General features: G+C 38.2%; 1 protein-coding gene across 1 annotated transcript in view; it reads left to right on the top strand.

Moving 5' to 3' along the window:
- SLC2A13 (solute carrier family 2 member 13) overlaps nucleotides 1–26,141 on the top strand; it is a 278,507-nt gene that overhangs the window by 36,907 nt on the left and 215,459 nt on the right. Inside the window, exon 2 of the mRNA XM_079774143.1 lies at nucleotides 16,623–16,782. Within this exon, the coding sequence (XP_079630269.1) occupies nucleotides 16,623–16,782 (160 nt within the window). The remainder of the gene's footprint in view (nucleotides 1–16,622; nucleotides 16,783–26,141) is intronic.

Genomic DNA, 26,141 nt, shown 5'->3' with positions numbered 1-26,141 from the left:
TTGAACCTGCAACCCAGGTTCATGCCCTTGAACAGAAATCAAACCCGTGATCCTTCGGTGAGCAGGCTGGCACTCTGACCACTGAGAAACCAGCCATGCAGTACTTTTTCTTTTTCTTTTTTCTTTTTTTTAAATATATAATTGATTTTTACAGAGAGGAAGGGAGAGGGATAGAGAGTTAGAAACATCGATGAAAGAGAAACATCGATCAGCTGCCTCCTGCACACCCCCCACTGGGGATGTGCCCGCAACCAAGGTACATTCCCTTGACCGGAATCGAACCTGGGACCCTTCAGTCTGCAGGCCGACGCTCCATCCACTGAGCCAAACCGGTTAGGGCCCATGCGGTAATTTTTAAAAAATTGTTGACAATATTACAGATGTCCCCCACATCTCCTCCTTATCCCCCTTTATCAAATTAATGTAGTCCCAATTTGTTTTTAGTTTGCTCTTGTTTTTAATCATGAATGCATGTTGAATTTTATCTAGCAGATTTTCTATATCTGTTGTTAAAACCATATGATATTTAAAAAAATTTAATAAAGTAACTACATTAAATAATATTGTATTGGTATGCTAATCTTGAGTTTTTGGGTTATCATGATGAATTTTTATACAGTGGTGGATTGCTATATTTTGTTTGTTTTTAGGATTGTCTTTTCATCTGCTCATTTATGGTATGGGACTTACACTGGCCTTTTTAGGTTTGAGTATGTCAAGAACTGTGAAGGTTGTGAAGTTATATCCTGCTTGTAAGCTGAGAATGAACCTGCCATAGTTTTATGGATTCTGGTAGAAGACATGAGCTCCCTGGTTTACAGCAATGCCCAGAGAATCAGCCTTTTTGCACTGATTTCCTGAGCCCCAGTTCTTACATGGCTGAGTTAAGAGAATCAGCACACAGTGGGTTATGTTGTAGGAGAGAATCACTGTGCCTAAGGAAATCAAGTTTGTAATGGACAGTGAGCATGCCTGCCTTGTGCTCTGGAGGGGATAGTATTTCTATCGTTAAGGCTACATTCAAAAGTATCCTTTGCTTTGAAAGGAGATGCTATATCTGTCTTACTAGACTGTCTGTTATAGTAAACATCCAAGAAAAAGTTTGAAAAGGTTCTGTGAAACAAAAGAGCAGTCCGTGCATACTTGTAAGATATGCAAAAAGGCAAGCAGTTCATGGAGAACTGTACCCCAACACAGTAAAAAATGGTTATTCTAGTCCACGAAATTAGTTGGTAAATACTGCCTTTCTCCCCAAATATTTTAGAATAGTTGTGTAAGAATGGAGTTGCTTCTTAAAAGCTTGTGGGGACTTAAGTAAATAAAGCCTTCAAGACTTGAAGTTTTCCTCATGGGATTTTTTTATTTATTTTTGACCATTGATCCAGTTTTCTTGATGGACTGTTTAGGTTTTATAATTCTTTCTGAATAAAGTATTTTTTCTATGAACGTGTCCATTTTATAGAAATGAGGTTGTTCATTGTGGCCCCCTTTTTTATGTTTCTAATTTTTTGTAATCATTTTTACTTGCAGTCTTCATTTTTTAAAAATAATTTATTCAGGTACCATTGGTTAACAAAAGTATTTAGGTTTCAAATGGACAATTCTGTGATACATCATCTGCATGTTGTGTTGTGTGCTACAACCCAAAGTCAAATCTCCTTCTGTCACCATAGCCTCGACCCTCTAGCCTTTACTACCCGCCCACCCCTCTTTCCTTCGGGCAACCATCATACTGTTTGTTGTCGGTGCCGTTTTTGTTTGTTTTTCTTGTTTGTTTTTCTTGTTTGTTCATTTGTCACTTTCAGTTTTATATCTCATATGAGTGAAACCTGTAGTCCTGACTTTTTCTGATGTATTTTCCTTAGCATAATCTCAAGATGCATCCATGTTGTCCCAAATGACAGTATTTAATCTTTTATTAAGGCTAATATTTCCATAATGTGTGTACATACGTACATACATACATATATATGTGTGTGTGTGCATACTAGTGTGTGTGTGTGTGTGTGTGTGTGTGTGTGTGTGTGTATATATATATATATATATATATATATATATATATATATACCACAGCCACTATGGAAAACAGTATGGAAGTTCCTCAAAAAATTAAGAATAGAATTACCATATGAGTAAGCAACCCTCTTCTGGATATCTAACAAAAAAAAATTTGAAAACATTCATTTGCAAAGACATATGCATCCCTATGTTCATTGCAGCATTATTCACTGTGGCCAAGACATTGGAAACACCAGAAATGTCCCTCAGTAGATGATTGTATAGTTTTTTCAGTTTTGATATTGGTTATTTAGGCTTTCTTTTTCTTGACCAGTCTTTTCAGTATTTGTGAACTTTAATAATTGTGAAAGAACCACCTTTTGTTTTTTTAATATATGTTTTTCCCTATTTCATTAAAAATTTTTATTTTTAGTATTTATTTCCTTCTGCTTTTTAAAGTTAATTTTCTTCCTTTTCCCACAGATTCTTTGGATAAATATAAATTATCTCTTCAGTGCCTGTTATCATTTAAAAATTTTTTTTTGGGGGGGTGAATCACAAAATTATTAATATGTAGTTTTTATTTTTTATTCATTTCCAAAAAAAAAATAAATTCTCAATATGATTTCTTCTTTGACCAAGGAATTGAAATTGTATTTCTCCTTTTTTTTAATCCTCACTTGAGGATTTTTTCCCATTGATTTTTACAGAGAGTGGAAGGAAGAGAGGAGGGGAGGGGAGAGAGAGAGAGACAAAGAGACAGAGAGAGAGAGAGAAGCGTTGATGTGAGAGAGACACATCGATTGGTTGCCCTTTGCACGCACCTCGACTGGGGGCCAGAGATCGAACCTGCAACCAAGCTATGTGCCCTTGACCGGGAAGCGAACCTGAGACCCTTTGGTTCAGATCAATGCTTAACCAATTGAGCAAACCAGCCAGGACTGAAATTGTATTTCTTAATTCTCAAACATATATGGTTGATATGTTTTGGTTATCTTAAAAAAAAAATCAGTTTTCTGTGTAATTGCTTTGAGGTTGGAAATCATGATCCATATCATATTGGCCCTTTGATATATGATGAGGACTGTTCTTTATACCAGTAAATAGTATTTATAACTGATTATTCTATGCTTGTACCAATAATGTGTAATTTTTACTTGTTGAATGTAGAGTTCATAAAGTGGATGCAGGTCCATTTTAATTGTGTCGTTCAAATCATCTGCATGTTTTATTGAACTTTTCTTTCCTAGATCTGTCAATTACTGATTCTGATATGTTACTATCATCTACTGTGGTTTGGATTTATCTATTAAAATAATTATCAAATTACCCTGTTGGTGTTTAGCAATAATTTTTGCATTAACGTTTATTTTGTCTGGATAAATATTGCTACCTCAGCTTCTATTTAGACCTTTTCTCATTTTTCTGTTTTTTTGTTTTCAATCTTGTTTCTATCCTTTTAACTTGTGTTTGTTATTATTTGTACAAAAATAAAGTAGAAATTTCAAATTCAGACTGCTTTAAATCTAGGCTAATTGCTCCTCTTTTTTACTTGGTACATTTGATCCTTTTGGGCGTATGATGATGACTGTTATAATTGGATTTATATTTGCCTTTTTTAATTGGCCTGTATACATATTTTTTCTTATGCAACTTTCAACTAGTTTGGAAGTTACATTTTGTTTATATATATACTTTCAGTATCTTCCATTGAGATTTTATTTGTCCATATTTAACATAACAAAGTTGAAGTTATACCCAATAGTATAATCAACTTAAAGCACATTAACTCCTTTTACCCTCTTCCCAACTTTAATTCTCTTGCTGTCATGTATTTTGATTTTCCTATGCCACAAGATATTGCTACTAGGTTTTCATAGTTTTGTTTTTTACATTTTCCTACATATTTACCACTTTCTCTGGTGTGCATTCCTTCTTGTATTTTTATTCTCCTTATGTCAAACATTTGAGTTCACTTTCTATCTGAAATACACTTTTAGAATGTCTTTATTTAGGAATTTTGCCCCTTTTCTTGAGAGAGATTTTTTTTGCTGTTGGACCAAAAACCTATTGATACTTAATTTTCTTTCGGCCCAATGAAAATACCATTTTACTGTCTTCTGTGTTCCATGTGGCTGATGAGAAGTCAGCTGTCATTTAACAGAAAAATTCTAACAGCAGTTAGAAGATGGTCACAATACTGTGGCTGTTTCTTGCTTCCTACTTTTTTTATTTTCAGAAAAACTAGATATATATGGGAATTTTGCTTTCTTTTCTCATGTCTGATCACCTCTCATAAATAAGAAGATAAACATAATATTAAACTTGGAACATATGCGAAGAAAGGAACCTCAGGATTTGGGGGATTCTTTTTAAATTGTCAAGACAAATGTAACAAAAGGAATTTTTAAATTTTTTGCATTTAAAGCTACCCATTTAGGAGTTTTCTTTAGATTGAAATTAGTCCTTTGAAAACAAAGAATATAAATAATCTTTAGTTATATACCTGTTACCTATCATTTTTCTGTCATTTATTTATTTTTAGATGAATCACTCTACCTCATCATTTATCAAGTAGTTGGAAATCACTACTTCTATTCTGGCTCTGTCAGTGTCTCAAAGCTGCTGGAACAGAGTAAGATAATGCCAGCATTAATGCCAGCTAATTTGTGCCAGAGCCGTTCTGTTGATTGAGTCAGAGCTGCCACTAGATCTACAATTAGAGTGAAAGGATGTTTATAAGCCTTGGGGTTATAAATGGAGGTTCATTTTAAATCACCTCTTCCAAAAGCCAGCTTAAGAGAGATGATACTGCCCTTTTTCCAGGCTTGTTCATTATTTGTCACATCATTTGGAGTCTATTTCTAAGAGTGTTAGTGAACCATATTTATCAGCATCTTGCTCATCACCATTCATAAATGTTAAGGATCCCTATCTCTTTTTAAACCTTAGAAGAAGAAACAGTGTTGTAAAATGTTGATAAATGTTTCAGCATGAATGATGTCTGCTATTTCAAAGAATCAACTAAACAACCTTTGAATTATGTATACATTCCTGGGGTACTGAAGAACCAAATGTGAAATTTGCTTTGATTATTAAAATGATTTCGATGGGATACTAAAGAGAACCTAAAGATTTTCCCCTCTTTTCATTCACTCCATCCATTCCCTTTATCATTGGAGAGAACTAGCTTTTTTAAAAAAAAATTGATTTCAGAGAAAGGAAAGGAGGGGGAGAGAGAGATAGAAACATCAATGATGAGAGAGAATCATTGCTCAGTTGCCCCCACACACCCCAAACTGAGGATACAGCCTGCAACCGGGCATGTGCCCTGACCAGGAATTGAACCTTGACCTCCTGGCTCATAGATCGATGCTCAACCACTGAGCCACGCCGGCTGGGCAAGAGACCTAGCTTTCTCAGAGCCTGATGATACCACACTAGGGCTCCTAAAAGCAGACTGTTTCATTTTAGTGTGGCTCTTAATCATTCTCACCATAGCTCTTAAACGTTTTCATTTTCTATCTTGGAAAATAAGTGCAAACAGTATACATGTAGAAAATAATTCCATACTTTATGGTAATAAAATAAAAGGAAATTAAAGTTAACTTGGCTGTGTTCCTCATCAAACATTTAAAATTTTATTATAGAGTCCCATGGTTACCATGTATTATTAGAGAACATTGTGGGAAAGGATGTTGTGTATCATTGCAGATCTTTAAAAAAAATGTGCCTTTTTTCTCTTCATTTTTATTTGGTAGTGATTTTACTACTTATATGGATTTTTAAATGTAGGCAGCATAGGGATATTCATAAGCTGTAGATGGAAAGATAATATTAGAAAAGGTTAGTAAAGATATTATCTGTTGGTAGGTGGCTTATATGATTCTCACCACTTTAAAAAACTCTGTCTACTTTTTAGAGACACAGGAAATCATTAATAGAGGTATCTGATTATCAGGATGGACATTGTGTTGCCTCTTTGAACATGAAAAAAATAAGTGGAAAACTTTTAAAAAAATTATTCAAGCATAATGTTCTAACCAAGTAAAATATGTAGACATTGTTACCAAATGCTGGAAAAGAAAATGACCAGTTCATGCTTTGAAGTGGTTATCAGACAAACCAAGAGATTCTGTGTAGGTCCTGAAGTGTGTTACTTAGAAACGGGAAAAGAGAGGAGCCCTGGGGAGAACGGTTTTGAGAACACTCAGTGGCTCTCTTATTCCGCTAGGTTTCTGTAGTCTGCACCAAGTGAGGAGCAGATTCTCTGAGTGGTTTATATGGAAACTTCCCTGTCCTTAAAGTTTTTGTTGTTGTTAATCTTGGGATTGGTTTAGAGGTTATTTTAAAAACTAGAGGCCCGGTGCATGAAATTCATGCACTGGTAGGGTCCCTAGGCCTGGCTGGCAATCAGGGCCAATTGGGGCCTTCCTCTCCCCGGCTGCTGGCTGCCATTTGGGGCTTTCCTTTGTTCCATGCCGCCCCCTGGTGGTCAGCACACGTCATAGCGAGTGGTTGAACTCCTGGTTGGTCGAACTCCCGAGGGGACAATTTGCATATTAGCCTTTTATTATATAGGATAGTAAATGAGTCATTTATTTTCTGATACATACCCATGGCAACAGGATTTTCTAATGCTGTTTGGTTATGAAGTTGTATAGCTTGGCAGGATATAAAATACTTGGATCATATTTTCCCCCTAATTGTCCGCAGTTGTTGCTCTATGGCATTTCATATTGCCTGGTTATTTTTACGTTATAAATAAGCTGGGTTTTTCTTTCTGCCCTATTCATAAAAAATCACACACAAAAAAACATCATTTTTGTTAACTTTTGCAAATCAGAAAAATTCCCAGCATATGTCTAGCTGTTACTACCTATCCCTTGAGCCCATTTATTTCTTTTGTCATGGTTTCTTTTCCAACAATATCTTTTATCATTTTAATTTTTTTTGCTTCTGAAATAGATGTTCCACACTTTCTCAAACTTTATCCAGCTTTTTGTTGTTGTTGTTATTTATGCTTCCAATATGGTATTTCTGTAATTACTTACATATTCTGCTATTAAGTTTTTAGTGTTCTTGCAATCCTTCCTTACCCTACCCATTTCCCAGTTCAGTTTCATTCTGTTGTCTTTTTATTTAAGCCAGTTCCCTCCTTGTGGCTCTCTGTTCCTGCTTTTTATGCAGGACTAGAACTTATATTGAGCAGCTTAAATTTTTTTTTGTGTCTGTGTGTGTGTGTGTGCATTCATATATTATTTTGCTATGTTAATATTTCCTTTAATACTTTTTTCTATTTTTACTTCTCAACCCCTTATATGTATTGCATGAAAATTCCTACAACCAAATTTTAGCCCTGGGCTTATTTTATTATAAAATGTACACATGTCTTGTATATTTTATCTATACCTATTCAATTATAATCTGTATTCAGGCGATTCACAGCCTTTTAGCTCCTATTTAGGTCCACGTTGTTTGTTGTCCTTAAACTTTTACCTCCAGATTAGATGTCACCTAGAGCTAAATATGACAGAGTACCCTTATGTGCCTATTTGCTAAATTCACTGCCTTGAGGAAAATGCATCGATTTCTTATTATACGTTCTGCATTCCATTTGTCAGGTTTAAAAACATACTGCTTCTACTATTGTGGCATTTCATACAGCTATTTTTCCTGTATTACCTCTAAATGCTGTTTAAAGAACTCTCTTACATATTTGTTAATATCTTCACTTGCTATCTCTCCCCATCAAGAAATTCTTTCCTTCTCTGTCCTTTTCCTGCCCTCTTCATCTCTATGTTCTAGGACCACTTCTGTTCATTTGAATACTGGAATATTATACTGCTACTTAAAACGACCTTGTATTACAAGAGTGCCAGACCTACAAGTGTGCACGTTGTTGTACATGGCTACGTAGGGATATGTCTAGTTTGGCCACTTTCCTTGGTCTGCAGAGCATGTTGTACCTTAATTGTTGTGTAATCTACTTAGTACCGTGTATCTTACACTCGCTGGGCATCCGTATTTATGGTACCTGCCTAGTTTATGGAGAAGTTTGAGACCCCTTTTTGGAAAAAAAAATATTTAAAGAGAAGGTAAATATTCACAATATAGTAAGTTAAAGTTACAGGCTTATGGAACAACTGCTGCAAGTTATAACCAAGTTTTAATAGTGGTTGTCTGTGGGTAGTGTGATTTTTATTTACCGTATTTTCCGGCGTATAAGACGACTGGGCGTATAAGACGACCCCCAACTTTTCCAGTTAAAATATAGAGTTTGGGATATACCCACCCTATAAGATGACACCCGGCGTATAAGACGACCCCCGGCTTTTGAGAAGATTTCCCTGGGTTAAAAAGTCGTCTTATACACCGGAAAATACGGTACCTTATTTCTTACCTGTAGTTTCCAAAGTTTCCTTAATGAGTAATGGTTTTAGTATAAAAATCCAATCAACTAACTAATTTAAAAGGATACGGTTTTGTGTATGTATCCCATTGTTCTTCTATTCAGGAAGTTGTATTTCAGAAGATGTGAGCGATATGATCAAGAATGAGCTTGTGGTCATGCTAGGAGAAACAATGAGATACAGTCTCTACTGAGAAGTTATTAGGAAGAAAGGACATGAGCTGCCCTGAATTGAAGTGCTGATGATGTGTTCACAATGCTCTGTTAAGAGGTTCTAAACACCATAGAAGGTTACCTCTGCTAGTTATTCCCATAGGTATGCCCTTTTTCTTCTGTTGTGGGCATTTTGTGTTGTATATATTTTCATCACTTTGGGGCTTATTGCTCTTTGAAGCTGCTCAGCAGTATTTAATGAGTGCCTTAGACCTTGCTGTTAGAAAAAAACAACAACTGAATTTTAGAGTGTTAACAACCTGGTAACTGTAGGTACTTGACTTTAGAAGAATGCAGACATCCCATCCTGGGCCGGACAGCCAAACCAAAACAAATGCAATGAAGGGATACTGTTTGTTTAGGCAGATTCTCTCTTTATTATAACCCTTTCTTTAGAGATCATAGATTAGTAATTTACAAAATGGATTAGGACCTCATAATCCTTCTTGTTCAAGCAGCATTATTATAAAAAGGTAGCTTCATGTGCTTCTGAGAAGCTAATTAGTTGCTGTCTGGCTTATCACGCTGAGAGGCTGCGGTGATTCATGGGTCTTTACCCTTCACAACAGAATTTTCTAGTGCTGTTTGGTTATGAAATTATTTATATTTGTGACTCAGGGCTTTAAAAGGGCTTCCAGCAGTGTTTGTAAGCCAACTTCTGCACTCAGAAGTGTTTTGTGCTGTTTATGGTGAATCAGCTTGGCATATGAAAGTGCGTGAATCCAGTTTCACTGCGTTGTCTGAGGTGCAATTTTCTGGTAAAACTCCTTGCCAAGCATGATAATGAGTTTTCCTTGATGTAGACCTTTTGATTCTATAAGAAACAAACTTTTCTTATATACAATTTTTAAACAGTATTCAGAAACAGTACCAACACAGTGTTTTTTTTGTGGTTCTGTTTGTTCTAATATGCCTTTAACAGGAACTTGGACCACTACTTTTCTTATGTTAATTTTAATTATTTTTTTGCATTTTTTTATATTTAAAAATTTATCTTGATTGTTGCAAGTTACATAATACATTTTTTTAAAATGGAAAGAAAAAAAACACAAAACATTGACCCCTTCTAGCCTACCTGCTCCCCTCACCACAGGCCTTCACCACACTATTCATGAGTTTAGTACAGATGATTAAGAATTTGTTCTTGCCCAGCCAGTATGTCTCAGTGGTTGAGCACAGACCCATGAACCAGGAGGTCACAGTTCGATTCCCGGTCAGGTCAGGGCACATGCCCAGGCTGTGGACTTGACCCCCAGTGTGGGCCATGCAGGAGGCAGCCGATCAGTGATTCTCTCTCATCATTGATGTTTCTCTCTCTCTCTCCCCCTCTCCCTTCTTCTCTGAAATCAATAAAAAATACTTTTAAAAAAAGAATTTATTCTTTATCAGACATTTATTTTATTTGATTAGTGATTGTTGGGGGGGGGAGGGAGTTTCTACCCTTCTAGGTTCTTTTACCTAGAAGGTAATTCATCATAAGACAATTAACAAGAGGAAATAACCAAATTTAATTACATATGTATGGGAACCCCACATACATGAGAGAGACTAACACCACACATACAAGAGAGGTTCAGATACAGAAAGTTAAAATGAGGTATATATGACATTCTGAGATAAGGATGAGGTAAAATGCCTTGGGGCGTCCGAGGGGAGGAAGGTCATTCATTCATTCAAAGGATGATAAGAGTAGATGCTCAGTACCATGCCCTGTGAAGTCATAGAAAGTTGTTTCTGGTTATATCTCATTATGTTTAAAGTTCCTAATTTAAATTCTTTAAAGGGAGAAAGTGATGAAAGTTTCTCTTGAGCCCTCAGGGTCTCCGTTGGCTCCAGCTCAAAATAATTCACTTGCCAAAGTGCTCATCTTGGGGAGGCCTGTTCTGAACCCCTCCAGTGGAATAGGGAAGAAAACAGAATCTCTTCATAGACTCTGCTAAACTTTAAATATTACCAATTACATCCATTTATGAAGCACATAATTCTTAATTTTGTGGAATCTCATACTACTATTAACTGTTCTTCATTAGAACAGTGTATTTTGTCTGAGGAGAGAATTCCATGTGTTTCTCTAAAATAGATTTTTGGGGGTAATATAGACTTAATGTCCAAGGTGTTTTTTTTTTTTATAACTGGTCATGTTTGGAAATCCATAAATTATGGTTTGCATGGTTTGTTTTATTGATAGCAAGGCAGGTTAACAGGGCCTGTGAAATGTGTATATTGAACGGATATGAGCCTAGTGAACATGAGTCTACTGCTCCTCCTGATCACCAGCATTCCCTTATAGTTCTCCATTTTCATAAAGCAGTTTTATGGGTTCAAACTTGTCTGGCTCGAAATTATACAACTAATCACATTTAGTTCCCGGTTTTCTGAGTAATTCATCTGAGCTCTTTAGCATGACACTTGGTGGCAGTAAGTCACATTGCAGGCGGTAGGAGCAGAGAAGAGTTCTGACCTTCCTGCTCCTGGAAGTTCATGTGCACTAGCTAAGGAAATAGGGCCCAAAATATAAAGTTCCTGAGAACTTTACAAAGGGTCACATTCTGAACAGAGGCATGCCACTCAGTCCTGGAGTGGCACATTGCAAAGATTAGGGAGCTTAGATCTGAGAGCCACTTTGACATTAATTTGCTGTGATGTGACTTTCTGAAAATCTCTTCTTGTCTGCCTCTAAGGCTGCGTTTCTGTACTTTACTGGGGGGGGGCGGGGGGATGATGAATATCTGTCCCGCCTACCTATTGATAGGATGACCTTATATAATAAAGCAAAATGGTATCATAAAAAGACTTGAGGAATAACATGGTATTCAAGGGTATGGTTGATGCTTGCTGGTTGTTCCTGCTTAGTTTCTTTTTCCAGCAGTTCCTTAAATAGTGCCATTTTTCTGGACTCAGTTCTAGGCATTCTTCTCATGTGTCTTTTTGGGAGCTCTCCTCCATTCCCATGGTTTCCGTTATGTGCACCAGCCACCCGGAACCACCTTCTGAACTCCAGATAATCTGTATAATTCCCAAACCCTGCCTAGCCCAGTTTCAGTATGGAGTTGCATTTAAAAAAGTATAGTCCAACAAGTCAAAGCAGTTGAAAAATAATACTACTCTTGTGTCTTGAAGATTATAACAGCATGTAGAGTACACCTCAGCAGTATTTCTTAAAATCTGTTCTCTCTCACATCCCCCAGTCAAGCCTCAGTCAATCCCGTTGTAATAGGCTCCCAGTTTTCCCCATACTGACCCTGAGCCTCACACTTACAGTTCTCTCCAGTCTTTTTTTCAATTGACCTTCTTCCCACAACCAAGATCTTTGACTCATGTTTCCTTCATGTTTCTTTTTTTTTTTTTTCCCCTCTTGTCTAGCATGAAAACAGCTCAAGAACTAGGCTGACAAAGACCAAATTTTTCCTAAGGATGAATGAGAGGTTGCTTATTTTGGCAAAGACCCTTATTGGGTAGGAGAAGAGAGGGAGGATGGGAACATTCACATGTAAGTAATCTATATTCCCAGCACACTTACAGAGTGGTCTGCTTGCTGTCTGTGTACTTCACGAAGCACCTCTTTCCCAACCTAAAACTTGACCTTATTACGGTCCACCCACACTTGCTTCTCCAGTATCCCTAATCTTTATGAAAAGCACCCATCAAACTAGTGACTTACTTTGGACATCTGAACATCATCCTTGAATTCTTTCTGTCCTCATCCTTCACATTTCATCCAAATTATCTTTAGCCTAAGTACAAAATACATACTTCTAGGATCTCTCCTCTTTACTCCATTTCTAGTGCTGTCATTACTCATTGCTCCCCTGCAATCAGTTTTCCCTACTCCAGTGGTCGGCAAACTCATTAGTCAACAGAGCCAAATATCAACAGTACAACGATTGAAATTTCTTTTGAGAGCCAAATGTTTTAAACTTAAACTATATAGGTAGGTACATTGTTATTAACTTAATTAGGGTACTCCTAAGCTGGCCTTTGTTTGCTAAAAACTCAAGGGGCCAAAGAGCCGCAAGTGGCTCGTGAGCCGCAGTTTGCTGACCACTGTCCTACTCCAACCAAAGTGATGCTTTAACCCATGAATCTGATTGTGACTTTTCCTCCTTTACATTACTCAAAGTCTTCTTAGTACCAAACCCTTAATATTAGTATAGCGTCTGCAATTCTGAATTGTCTGGTTGGTCTCCGCCCATGTCTCCAGAAATCATCTCCCTCCACAGGATGCATTTCTTCCTGCCTGAAGGCTTTTGTCTAAGCTGGTCTGATTGTCTAATATATCTCACCTTCCACGCTCCCACCTAGCTTAGCTTCCTCATTCTCCTGATCTTGCTTTAAATATAGCCTCATCCAAGGCTTTTCTCATTTCCTCCTCCTGTCCCTTTGTCATTCATGTCCCCCACACTTCCCCTTGGGTATGACCCATCACACTCTAAATCTAATTACTTGCTCAAACACATTTTTCTCAGCAAATCCTCAGGACAGAGGGCATGTCCTCCTCCTGTTAGAGCACTCTGTCCCCAGCTCAGGTCAGGAATTCAATGGATGCTCACTGCTAAATGGATGCTACTTCTATGATCTGTGCCCTGTATGCCTCTCCCAATTCATTTCTACACATATTTTGCTTCACACTTTCTGTGCAGCCTTTGAGAAACCCCGTGTCATTTCGTATTTTTGTAAGCTCATGCTCTTTTCTGCAGAGTTGTCTGCCCAGCCTTTCCTCCCTATCACCTAATCGTTGTCAGCATGCAGCAATGTCAGCACCGAAAAGTAGGATGCAGTGTGTAGCTGTGCTGTGACCCTTCCCATGTTACTTTGAAATTTTTTATTTGGCTGCATGTTTTTTGAGTGGGCTTTGTGTGTTTCTTCCTTTAGGGAAGGGACCTCATTTTATTTATGCATTATTTTGATAATCCCAGCACTTAACACAGGTCAAACTGAAATACTACTGATATTATTAACTACTTTCTGTATGCTGGGCACATTTCATGTGCTTTATTCTATTAACTCATTGAATTTTCCCAACTTCCATGGAAGAGTTACTTTTATTCTTTCTATTATATAGATGAGGAACTGGAGACCCAGAAAGGTTAAGTTGCCCAGACTTAACCAGCTGGTATAGGGCAACGCTGGAATGTAAACCCACTGGTTGCAGGGCCTGCCCTGAGCTGTGGTGGTCAGTCAATGGAGTCTAGTGCTTTCAAAAGCGGGTTCTGGAATCTCACTGTCTGTTGCGAATTCTAGTTCTTCCACTTAACCTACTCAGTTGTGAGACTTGAGGTAAAGTCCTTCTCTGCAAAGTGGGCATAATTATATGTCCTTTAAAGGGATGTTCTGAGGATTAGATAAAATAATCAGTTTATGTAAAGTATCTAATGGAATGTAAGTAGTTGTAACAGTGCTAAGTCAATGTGAGCACTCATTAGACAGATCTTGTAGGGTTCTTTCCAACTCTCAATCCAGCGAGTCTGTCTTTTTATAGTTCTTCAATCTTTTCCCTCTATCATTATCTGTTACTTTTTAATGTTGTAGTGTTCATTTATTGTATTTTTTGTTGTTGTTAATCTCCACCCAAGGATATTTTTCCATTGATTTTTAGAGAGAGTGGAAGGGAGGGAGTGGAACAGAGAGAGAGAGAGAGAGAGAGAGAGAGAGAGAGAGAGAGAGAGAGAGAAGAGAAGCATTGATGTGAGGGAGATAAATCGATTGGTTGCCTCCTGCACCCACCCCGACCAGGGCCAGGGATCTAGCCTGCAACCAGAATTGAACCTGTGACCCTTCAGTCCGAGGCTCAACGCTCTATCCACTGAGCCAAACCGGCTAGGGTGTGGTGTTTATTTTTAATAATCAACCTTTATAAGGGTCTGGGGACATCTCTGAAGTTCCTATTGAGTAAAATCTATGAGCTTCATAACAAACATGTGCTGCCTAAAGCCACGGACCAGATTTCCACACTCCCATCTGCGGGCTAGATGGCTGAGTAAATATCTCTGGCTAAAGACAGCAACTGGATTCCTGTTTACAGCCAGACCAAAGCAGAAAAAGAAATCCAAACCATCAGTGACTGTTGTCTGATTTTTAAAAAGTTTAATCATAAAAGAACTAACATTTGCTGCAGATGTTTCCTCTTTCCAAGTTAGATGAAAGCCATTTTAGGGTGGTCTGTGCTATTAAATTGAGTAGCTGTCAGGTGGAAATTTTTAGCTGTTTAGGTGCTGATTTAATTGTACAGACTACAGTACTTTGTCTACTAACTCATGTTTATTATTTCATGAAACTCATATAGTCTTAAGAAACTTTTCATCATTGCCATGTATTGACAGGGACTAATAACATTGGTGGAAACTACAGAGTGTACAATTCACTGGTCTGAGTTTTGTGCGAGCCTAGTAACTACTTACTAGCAGTTATGCAATAATAATACAGTGAATGTTCCAGAAGCAAGTATACGAGTATATTACTTAAGGAAATTTTCTCTCTCTGTCCATTTACTCACTTTGCTCAAAGATAGAACAAAGTAAATAAATGTATTTAAAATAGGTGAAATTGGAGACAGTTGTCGCATCAGGAGGGAGTTTAATCCACGGAACACATATCAGGAAGTCTAAAACACTCGATAGAGGTGGGCCTCTCAGACTGCCTACATAGAGCAGACACAAGGGAATGATCTGATTTATAGTGCCAATGAACAGACACAAATCAGTTACTGAGAAGCACAACTATTGCAGTTCCAGAGACAAGAGAGAAGTGTCTCTCGTCCAGAATGTGGGAAATGGTACCTTCAACAGCCCCTGTCGAGAAAACACATCCACAGATTTCTTAATGCAGCCAGCTTCACTACAAGCTACTTTTGGGCATCATGCAAACCAGTTCATTAAAAATCATCCTAGATGTGTCTGTTATGCAGCCCATTGATGTTCTGGTTTAATCTAGGGATCGGTTTACAGTATCTACAGATACTTTTTCTTAGTTAATCCTGATTTTTTTTCTTCTGAATTACTGGTGAGTATTGATTAGCTATTAGTTTGAGGTAAAAATAATAAGTGCCACTGGAAGTGAGGTAGATAATGACCAGCAAGGCCAAGATTTTCTTTAAGAAATGATTTTGGATTGGCTCAAAATTGTAGCCTATAGAACTGCAGTTTTATAAATACATGGTGAACATCAGGATCACCTGGAGGATTTTGAAAAGACAGGCTCATCTCCCAACTCTGTAGTCGTCTGGGGTGGGTGAGGTGAGGAAATCTTTCAAACAAAACAAAAAACAAAACAAAAACAAACAAACAAACAAAAACGCCACATAAATGATTCTGGTGATCAATGAAGTTGGAGAACTACTACCATAGATTATGCTGCATTGATTTTAGCTAGAAGAAATTTTAAAGTAGGTATAAACAAATACATCTAAACCATAAAAACTGTCTATTTTGTGGTTAAAGGTCATCTGTTTTTTAAAACTGCAAATTCCCGAAGTACTGTTCATTGTAAACTATTTCTGAAATGTACACCTAGACAATCGAATAAGGTGATTTAATGTATGGATTTCTTATTAGTAAATCAATTAAGAGTTTTGGTGTGTCTGCTGGAAATGATGACTTTGAATAGTTACTATGTATTCGTTAATTATTTTTTATTCTCAGCATTGTCTGATTACATTCCCATGTAAGACTAAAAATATTTCAATAATTAGATTCAGTCCAGAGAGCATTTTCCCATTTTTAGACCTTAAAAAATTATAAAGCATACTTTGATGCATTCTAAAGTTATCTGAGATCTCTAGAGGCACTTTCAGATAATATGAAAAATGATACTCAGATTGGTATCTCACATCTTTATTTATCTGCAGTAGTCACCAGTTACAAAGAGAATCTTTAAATATGTGGTAGACCTTTGTTTAAAGTAGAGCACACGCTTGATGTGTCTTAACCTAGCATTAATATTTAGAACAACAGACGAAATCTTGAGAAAGTGTCTTACGCTTACTTTTCATTGTTCCTTACAGGCATTGCTTCTATGACAGTGCCAGTGTACATTGCTGAGGTATCACCACCCAACTTAAGAGGTCGATTAGTCACCATTAATACCCTCTTCATCACAGGAGGCCAGTTCTTTGCAAGTGTTGTTGATGGAGCCTTCAGTTATCTCCAGAAGGATGGATGGAGGTCTGTAAACAATTTTTACAGCTAATTTTCAAATAAATCATGATATTAGGGGATGGGAAGACATTGAGAAATGAGAGGAAAAATATAACGGAGTATTTTGAATCATTATAGCGAATTTCTAAGTGGGTGGCATTCAGCAAAATTGAAAGTGGACAAGAAGTTGATATTTATTTTAATGACAGACAAGGAACCTACCATTGAGAATTGATATTTACAGAGTTTTTTAGCATTTAGGTGACATTTCTCACACTGTGTGTAAACTTTTGCAATATTGGTTTAAAAATGAATGCAGCAATAAATATGCATGGAGTTCTTGAATGGTATCAGTGATTAACAAGTTGTTTATGAACTGAAGATAAAGCTAACATCCTTTGTATTTAGGAGGCTATAAATTCTGATCTGAATGAAAGAAAACCCAGTCTTTAAAGCTATAGATTTAGCTATACTATATAAAAGATGTTGAGATATATATATACGTTTAAAAGGCACAAGTTATTTTTTTTATCACTATTTGGTTGATTTTGAATCAGAAGAGATTACACTTGATCTTAGCCAAAAGGCCGAGAAGCGATGAATCAGAAGAGATTAGAAAAATGTTTTTAAAACTGCTTTAAAATATATTCAAATTGAATATTGTAAAAACAAACTAATTTTAACCTTAAAGATAGTATAGGCTCTAAATTTTGATACCATAGTATTCAAAACAACAAATTCATGTAAGTGTTCCAGGGAGATTTTATTAAAAGGCATAATGGGCTGCACAAAATTATGTAGTTATTGAGCATCTAATCGGTATAGGTCCAGGGAATAAAATATTGAACAAGTCATACTCTAGTACTTATTTTCATGGTGATTACAATATTGAAGTTAATTCTTTTTTAGAAAATATTTATTGATTGATTTTAGAGAGAAAGAGAAAGGCCGAGAGAGAGAGAGAGAGAGAGAGAGAGAGAAACATCAGTTTGTTATTCCACTTATTTATGCATTCATTGGTTGCTTCTTGTATATGCCCTGACCTGGGATGGAACCTGCAACCTTTTATTGGGACGACACTCTCACCAACTGAGCTACCCAGCCAGGGCTTAAAGTTAATTCTTAACAGCTTAAGAAAAATAATTAAATTCATTGTGGATGTAGGGAATTAAACTTGTATGTACGCAGCACAATAAATCATATGGCTTAGGAAGAGCCATTAAACACTTAGACTGAAATTTTGTTAAAAGTCACCTGAGAAAACTCAAGCCAATTAGGGCCTACATTTGTCAGGACCATTAAAGAGAAGACACAGTTCTTAAGGAGCATTAGCTCTGCCTGCCTCTGTTGCTCAACCGCTTTCTACCTTTCTCTGCCAAAGTGAGAAATTACTGGGAAAATTAAGAATCAGGAAATTTCATCCTCCCCACCCCCCACTCTGTAGATGAACAGGAAGAGGGAGATGATAACTTAGAGCATAACCTGATATTTTGAGGTTTTCTTGGAAGCTCAGTGGAAGTCATTTAGTCTTTCAACCCCACATGTCTTTAATATCTAAACCATCTATTTACATTTGGTTTAAAATTTATTAATGTGATTAATATAGAGATACATATATACTATTACAAAAAATCTATTTTTAAATGCAAATCCAAAGAGTATAACCCATGTTTTTGAGTTAAGTATAGCAATTTAGATATTTGTTTCCTCAGTACTGGCTAGGAAAGAAAAGATTTTACAGTAGTGAAGCTAACCTATGAATGTGGTGTGTGTGTGTGTGTGTGAAAGTGGAGGTCTTGGGACAGGCATCATTAGTTAGAACACTATTCAGGGGCAGGGTGACATGGTTATAGCCAGACCGGGATCCCTATCTGTTTTCTTCCACTCATTGCCTACGAACCTTAGACAAAGCACTTAGCTCCCCTGATCTTCATGTTGTCAGTGTAAAAAATGGGACCAAAAATACTGGTCTTGTAAGATTGTCCTGGGATCTAAATTAATTATCCTACACTAGAGGCCTGGTGCACGAAATTCGTGCATGGGGGCGGGAGGCTGTCCCTCAGTCCAGCTTCAGCACCGTGAGTTTGTATCCCTCAGTCCAGCTTGCACCCTCTCCAATCTGGGACCCCTCGAGGGATGTCCAACTGCCCGTTTAGGCCCGATCCCACTGGACATCCCTCTGACAATCCAGGACTGCTGGCTCCCAACTGCTCGCCTGCGTGCCTTCCTCATTGCCCCAACCGCCTCTGCCTGCCAGCCTGATCACCCCCTAACCACTCCCATGCCAGCCTGATTGATGTCTAACTGCTCCCCTGCCAGCCTGTTTGCCCCCAACTTCCCTCCTCTGCTGGCCTGGTCACCCCTAACTACCCTCCTCTGCAGGGTTGATTACCTCCAACTGCCCTCCCTTGCAGGCCTGGTCCCTCTCAACTGCCTTCCCTTGCAGGCCTGGTCCCTCCCAACTGCCTTCCCCTGCTGGCCATCTTGTGGTGGCCATCTTGTGTCCACATGGGGGCAGGATCTTTGACCACATAGGGGCAGCTATCTTGATCTTGTGTGTTGGAGTGATGGTCAATCTGCATATTACTCTTTTATTAGATAGGATAGAGGCCTGGTGCATGGGTGGGGACCAGCTGGTTTGACCTGAAGGGTGTCCTGGATCAGGATGGGGTTCCCTTGGGGCGTGGAGAGGCCTGGGCGAGGTGCCTGTGGTAGGTTGCAGGCCAGCCACGCCCCTGGCGACCCAAACAGATGCCCTGGTATCTGGAATTTATTTACCTTCTACAACTGAAACTTTGTAGCCTGGAGCGGAGCCAAGCCTCCTGCTAGATCCGTGGCTGCTGCCATTTCTGTTTGGATTTGTTTACCTTCTATAATTGAAACTTTGTATCCTTGAGTGGAGGCCTGGGCCTGCCAGAGTGTGTGGAAAGCTTGGCTTCCTCTGTTGCCAGGGAAACCCAAGCCTCCCTTCTGGTAGCCATCTTGGTTGGGGTTAATTTGAATACTCACCCTGATTGGTTGGTGGGCGTGACTTGGCTGGTGGGCGTGTTTTATGTAGCAGAGTGATGGTTAATTTGCATATTACTCTTTTATTAGAGAAGATAATAAAAGCCTAATATGCAAAGTGTCTGACCATTCATTCATCTGTTCAATCAGTCACTATGATGCGAACTGACCACCAGGGGGTAGACGCTCTGACTGGTAAGTTAGCTTGCTGCTGGAGTCCGGCATATCAGGACTGGGCGAGATGGGCCAGACATGCCTTGGAGCCCTCCCGTGGTCCCTCCACGGTCCCTCCCTGGCCGGCTGGCCGTGATTGGGACTGGGCAAGATGGGCTGGACATGCTCTGGAACCCTCCTGTGGTCCCTCCCCAGCCCCTATCGTGCACCAGTGGGGTCCCTCTGCCTGGTCTGTGGGGATCAGGCTGAAACTGGCTCTCTGACATCCCCTGAGGCACCCTGGATTGCGAGAGGGCACAGGCCAGGCCGAGGGAACCCACCGGTGCACAAATCCATGCACTGGGCCTCTAGTTATATATAAAGTACTCAGCCCAGTGCTTAGCATATGGCAAGTACTCAATAAATAATGAATCACATTATTATTTACTATTCTAAAGAGTGAATAAAGGGTGAGTGCTACTATAGGTAAATTGTAAGGGAGGTTGAAGGAAAAGTCATACTATGACCTATGTGTTTGGTTGTTTTTTTATCGGTAAAGATGGATCTTGGAGTTTATAGGTGTATAGCTCTAGAGAAAAAAATGTTACTGCTTATAGCTACTGTAGAAAGTATAAGAAGGAAGAGCCTAGAGACAGAAACGATTTTTTCAAATGACCGTGGGATCCCAGCTGAAGTTGGAGCGATATTGTTTGTAGTAAAGCCACATAGTATACCTGTGTGAATTTTTTCCATAATACTGGAAACCCAGGGGTGAAACAATAAAATGAGGATGGGACACCTAACTTCAGCTTGTATTCAGACTAATGCAGTAACCCACCAGGTCACTTGTACCCACTTAATTGCACAAATACACATTAACTTACGCATACATGCAAACATGTTTCCTTATTATACAGGTGAATTTTTTGTGTTATTCTCTTTTACTATTTAGCATCCTTAGCAGTATGTTCACCTTATTTGACTCCTGGGCTAATAGGAGTGTGATTACAAGCAAATAAAGATTGAAGTAGTACCTTAGTATCAACTTGAGAATTTTCAGCAATTATATCTAAAAATAATTATTGATAATTTTTACAGTAGCGATCAGATTAAGACATACAGAAGATCAAACTGATTAATCAGCTTCTTATACTTTGATGTTATTGAAAGACTAACTCACCTTTTGTGCCAGATGGGTCAAAGCTTCTATTTTCTTATTGTTTGGATTTCATAAAAATAAATTGTTTTTTGCCGAACTGGAAGATTAGTTTTCTCAGAAAAAAAATGAATTGCCTGTAGATGATTAAAAAAGTTGGTTTTAGCACTCCAGTTTTATAATGCATTATATGCTGGGAAGGATGTCATCTGGTTTCATGAGGAAAGGGGAATACATTTTTTGAAGATATCATTAAAGATTAGGTTTTTTAAAATAATTTTATTGAGATATAAATCAGATACCATTCAATTCACCCATTTAAAGTATACAATTCAATGCCAATACAATTCTCAGAGCTGCGTTAGCCATCACCATTTTCAAATTTAGAGCATTTTCATTACCCCAAAAAGATAGTTTGCTCCCTTTGGTTGTCTCCCAGCTCCTCTCAGCTCTGGGCAACCATTAATCTACTTTTTGTCTCCATAGATTTGCTTATTCTGAATATTTCATCTATCAATATATGTGGTCCTTTGTGACTGTCTTCTTTCACTTAGCGTTTTTTCAAGGTTCATCTGGGTTGTAGCATGTGTGGGTATTTCATTTCTTTTTATTGGCAAATAATGCAGATATACCACATTTTGTTTATTCTTTCATCAATTGATAGACATATGAGTTGTTTCCACTTTTTGACCATTATAGATATTAATCCTGTGAATTTTTCTGTTCAACTTACATGGTAGACCTATGTTTTCAGTACTCTTGGCTATAATCTAGGAGTGGAATTGCTAGGTCATATGGTAACTAAGCTTAGCCTTTTGAGGAAATGCCAGACTCTCCTAGAAGGGGTTACATATTTCCACTTAGCAGTGTATGAAAATTCCAGTTTTTCCATATCCTACTAAATACTAGATATGATAGTGCTTATAAAGATGTCAGAGGTAATTTGGTAGTTAATAATCCTATATAATAAATAGGTAATATGCAAATTGACCCTCACACCATTGCACAAGATGGCCACCCCCATGTGGTCAAAGATGGCTGCCACAAGATAGCCAGCAGGGGAGGGCATTTGGGGGTGACCGGGGTCGGTAGGGGAGGGCAGTTGGGGGTGACCAGGTCCGCAGGGGAGGGCAGTTGGGGGCGATCGGGCCGGCAGGGGAGGGCAGTTGGGGGCAATTGGGTCGGCAGGGGAGCAGTTAGGCATCAATCAGGCTGGCAGGGGAATGGTTAGGGGGTGATCAGGCTGGCAGGCAGGCGAGCGTTTGGGAGCCAGCAGTCCTGGATTGTGAGAGGGATGTCTGACTGCCGGTTTAGGCCCAATCCCACAGATCGGGCCTAAACCGGCAGTCAGACATTCCCTGAGGGTTCCCAGATTGGAGAGGGTGCAGGCTGGGCTGAGGGATACCCCCCCCCCACCCCAGTGCACAAGTGTCATGCACCGGGACTCTAGTAATGATATAAAGTTTTATCGCTGGTTGCCTTTTTTTGTATATATATATATGAGAGACAGAGGAAGAGAAGGGAGAGAGAGATAGAAAAATTGATGAGAAACATGGATAGGCTGCCTCCCTCAAGCCTACAACTGGGGATTGAGCCTGGGAATCGAACTGGTGACCTTCTGGTTCATGAGTTAATGCTCAACCACTGAGCCACACCAGCCTAGCTCTGTGCTAATATTTTTTAATCTTGCTTATTGAACATAGTGAAAAGTATTCACTACACCTCAGGCAAGCAAAAGTTTTATTTTATTTTTTAAATTATATTTTATTGATTTTTTACAGAGAGGAAGGGAAAGGGATAGAGTGTTAGAAACATCAATCAGCTGCCTCCTGCACACCCCCTACTGGGGATGTGCCAGCAATCAAGATATATGCCCTTGACCGGAATCGAACCTGAGACCCCCCAGTCCGCAGGCCAACACTCCATCCACTGAGCCAAACTGGTCAGGGCGGGTTATTTTTAATTGCTGAGGTAAAACCTTGCATGTAACAGCCCCTCAATAAATACATGTAAAAGTGAATTTAACAGCCACCACAGTAGTCTAAAACCCTTATCTGGGCTTGCCACTGCTAAATGCTTCACATCCTCCCATTTCCTACAGGAAAAAACACACAATTAAGCTCTTTATCATGGCTTGTAGTGTAATCCATTATCCAATGCATACCTGCTTTTCTAGATTTTTGTAACTCATCATTGCCTCCCTCCCTTCTTTATATGACAACCATGCCTATATACTCTATACTAGTATACCAATCACACCATGCTTTCTCGTGTTTCTGCGTGTGTGTTTGTTTTTTCTTCTATTCACTTTACCTATAAGGTCTTCCTACCCTCTCCTGGTTTACTGGTCCAACTTCTTTTCCTTCTTTAAATCTCTGCTTATATGTCATGTGAAGCTGTCTTTGTCCTTTGTTCTTTCATAAAACTTTGTATATAGCTTTGATTTTATATTTACCATTTTATTTTGAACTAGTTATTATCTATCTCCTCTAATTTGCTTTGGAGCTCCTGAATATCGTTGACCATGTACTCATTTTTAAATTTAGGAAAGGATCTGGAACATAGCAAATATTCAATAAATGTTTATGGAACTGAGCTGAATTGATTGGGCTCTGGGGAAGGGACTCTTAACCAAAGTAAAAAGACATTAATTATAAACCAAAATGCCAATTCACTAATTTATGCTGTGGAATACGTACACTTCATAGATAGCTAAAAAACTAAATTATTAATCGTAAGTGTTTCTGACTGAGCATAAAAATAAGAGAAAGAAAATTAGTTTCTGAGTCCAGGAACATTTCTGTTTTTCAAAATAATATACTGTTCTGGGCCCCAGAAGACTTTTTGTCCTTCTCTCTTGCACAGAGCTGGTTTTCAAATAAGTATTCCTATATTTATAATTACATAAACCATAATGTGGTTTATATGAATAAGAATGGTATATCTATAGAGGGGCTAATTTCTTTCCTTTCGTATTAATTTTTTTACTTTTTTTTCCTTATTTAAGTTTTTAAAAACTAGAGTTCTCTTATTCTACCTCACTAGCCTATGTATAACCATTTGTTAAGTGTCTGAATGTGCTAGATATTGTCATCATTTATGTGATACTTTTTTATTTTTGCTAATGAAGTAAAATTTGAGATGAGTGTTGAATGAGAAGCACAAAGTACTAGTGTTAGCAACATTTTTATGACAGATTTTTGAGAGTATCTTCCAGCTAATCCATGGACAATATGAGACTCGTGCTGAGCTTAGAAGAATTGGTGGGATTAGTGTAGACAGAAGTAAAAATGGGGGCAGAGTGTAGGCTAAGTGAGAGCAGGCAAAGGAGACCTGAAAGTGAGGTGGTTATGTACATGATACATTGGAGCCAGATTCTAGAGGTTGTGAATTTGACCTAAGGGCAAAGAGAAGCTATTATTTTTTTTATGTGCAGGGCATGCAGTAATATGAGCCAAAGATTAATATGACAGTGATGCTCAGAATTTATTGGAACTCTTGGCTCTTAGATGGATTCAAGGAACTTATTTATGAAGCTGCTACCAGAATATAGGTGTGACATAGTGGTGGTACTATTGGAAATAGGTGTTAGTATGAAAGTCATTCAGTCATTCAAAAATTTTTTTTCAGGCATCTACTGTATACTACTGTTGTGCTTGGTACTAGAGATGAAAGATCAATAAGAAATGTCGCTGTCCTCATGCACCTCACAGTCAGAAGGAGAGACTTTCATCAGCTTGTTAATTAAACAATCCATAGTGTTAAATGATGTGAGCTCCCCATGGAGTGGATAACTTAGCTTTACAATGCAAAGGTATTTGAGCTGAGTCTTTGATGAATAAAAGAGTTTCAGGCACAGAGAGGAACATTCTAGGTGTAATATCCTTTTCAAAAGCCCTGTAGTGTGAAGAGCCAGTCATGTTTGGGCAATAGAGAGAAGTTTGGAGCAGCTAGGGAGAGGGGCTGTGATGTTGGAAGGTGATGTGGAAAAGACTAGTGAACTAATGTTCAAATCCATTGTACTCTCTTTAACAATACATTGAGTTTGAGTTTGTATATTGAAAGTCTCAGAAAATAATTTTTAAAATAACCAATATTACTTTGGGATGAAAAAAGTTTAATGAGCCGTCCTCCCCGAGAATATTACACAATTTAAAAAATCTTGTCAATAAGATGCTTTTTAGAACGATGTTTAAAAGAGGGTGATATTTCTAAACAAATTTATGCTGCAGGAAGTGTTCTTATAATTTAGTGCTAATAGATTAGTGGTGTTGGACTCTGTACAAAATATGGAATATGAGGCAGTCTTTGTCTTAAAAATCTAACTATGCCGTGGCTGTTTTAAGAAAGATAGATTGGATTTACAGCCTGATTATAAGTAAATACCTTCATTCCGAACATATTTATAATTTTTCATTAATAGAATTAAAACGTACAACTGTTTATTATAAAGGTATCATAGTGTTGTGGGAGAAATAGGTTTAAGACTTGCTTTCATAGCACATTAATTAATTTAAGCTCTAATATCCTCATGTAGCTAATGCTTCAGCAATTGTACAGTGTTATTGTTAGGATCAAATGAGTTAATGGCTTTGAACATACTGTATATACAAACTCTTAAATGCTGCTAGGTGTTGTTTGCTGTTATCTCCAGAGAGCTTTAGGTTGACTCTCTATATCTTGCATCTAATCTGGCAATGAGAATTACTCTCACATTCAGTTATCTGGATTTTCCAGGTATAAAGTACATATGGTTTACTGATAAGAGTGGTTTGTCATAAGAGTACCCTACCTTGAAGATAAGCGTTATAAACCACTGACAGAATATAAGACTATAAGACACTGGTTAAGACACTGGAGAAGCCCAGCTCCAAAGATAGACAGAACTGACAGGGATTTGATCCTTGAAATGAATGGTTCCTGGTGAGATCTACATTTATGGCTTTATCCCTGAGGGCAGCCCTCAACCCAATAAACTACAGTTTTATTGATTTGTGGTATCAGTGGCTAGAGTTTGTGGTGCCCAGAGCAGCTGGAATTTGAGGGGCGAGGGGAGGAATCCAGGAAAAGA

Source organism: Cnephaeus nilssonii, assembly GCF_951640355.1.
Source record: "Cnephaeus nilssonii genome assembly, chromosome: 6".
NCBI classification, from domain to species: domain Eukaryota; kingdom Metazoa; phylum Chordata; class Mammalia; order Chiroptera; family Vespertilionidae; genus Cnephaeus; species Cnephaeus nilssonii.
This window is presented reverse-complemented; position numbering and strand designations above follow the sequence as displayed.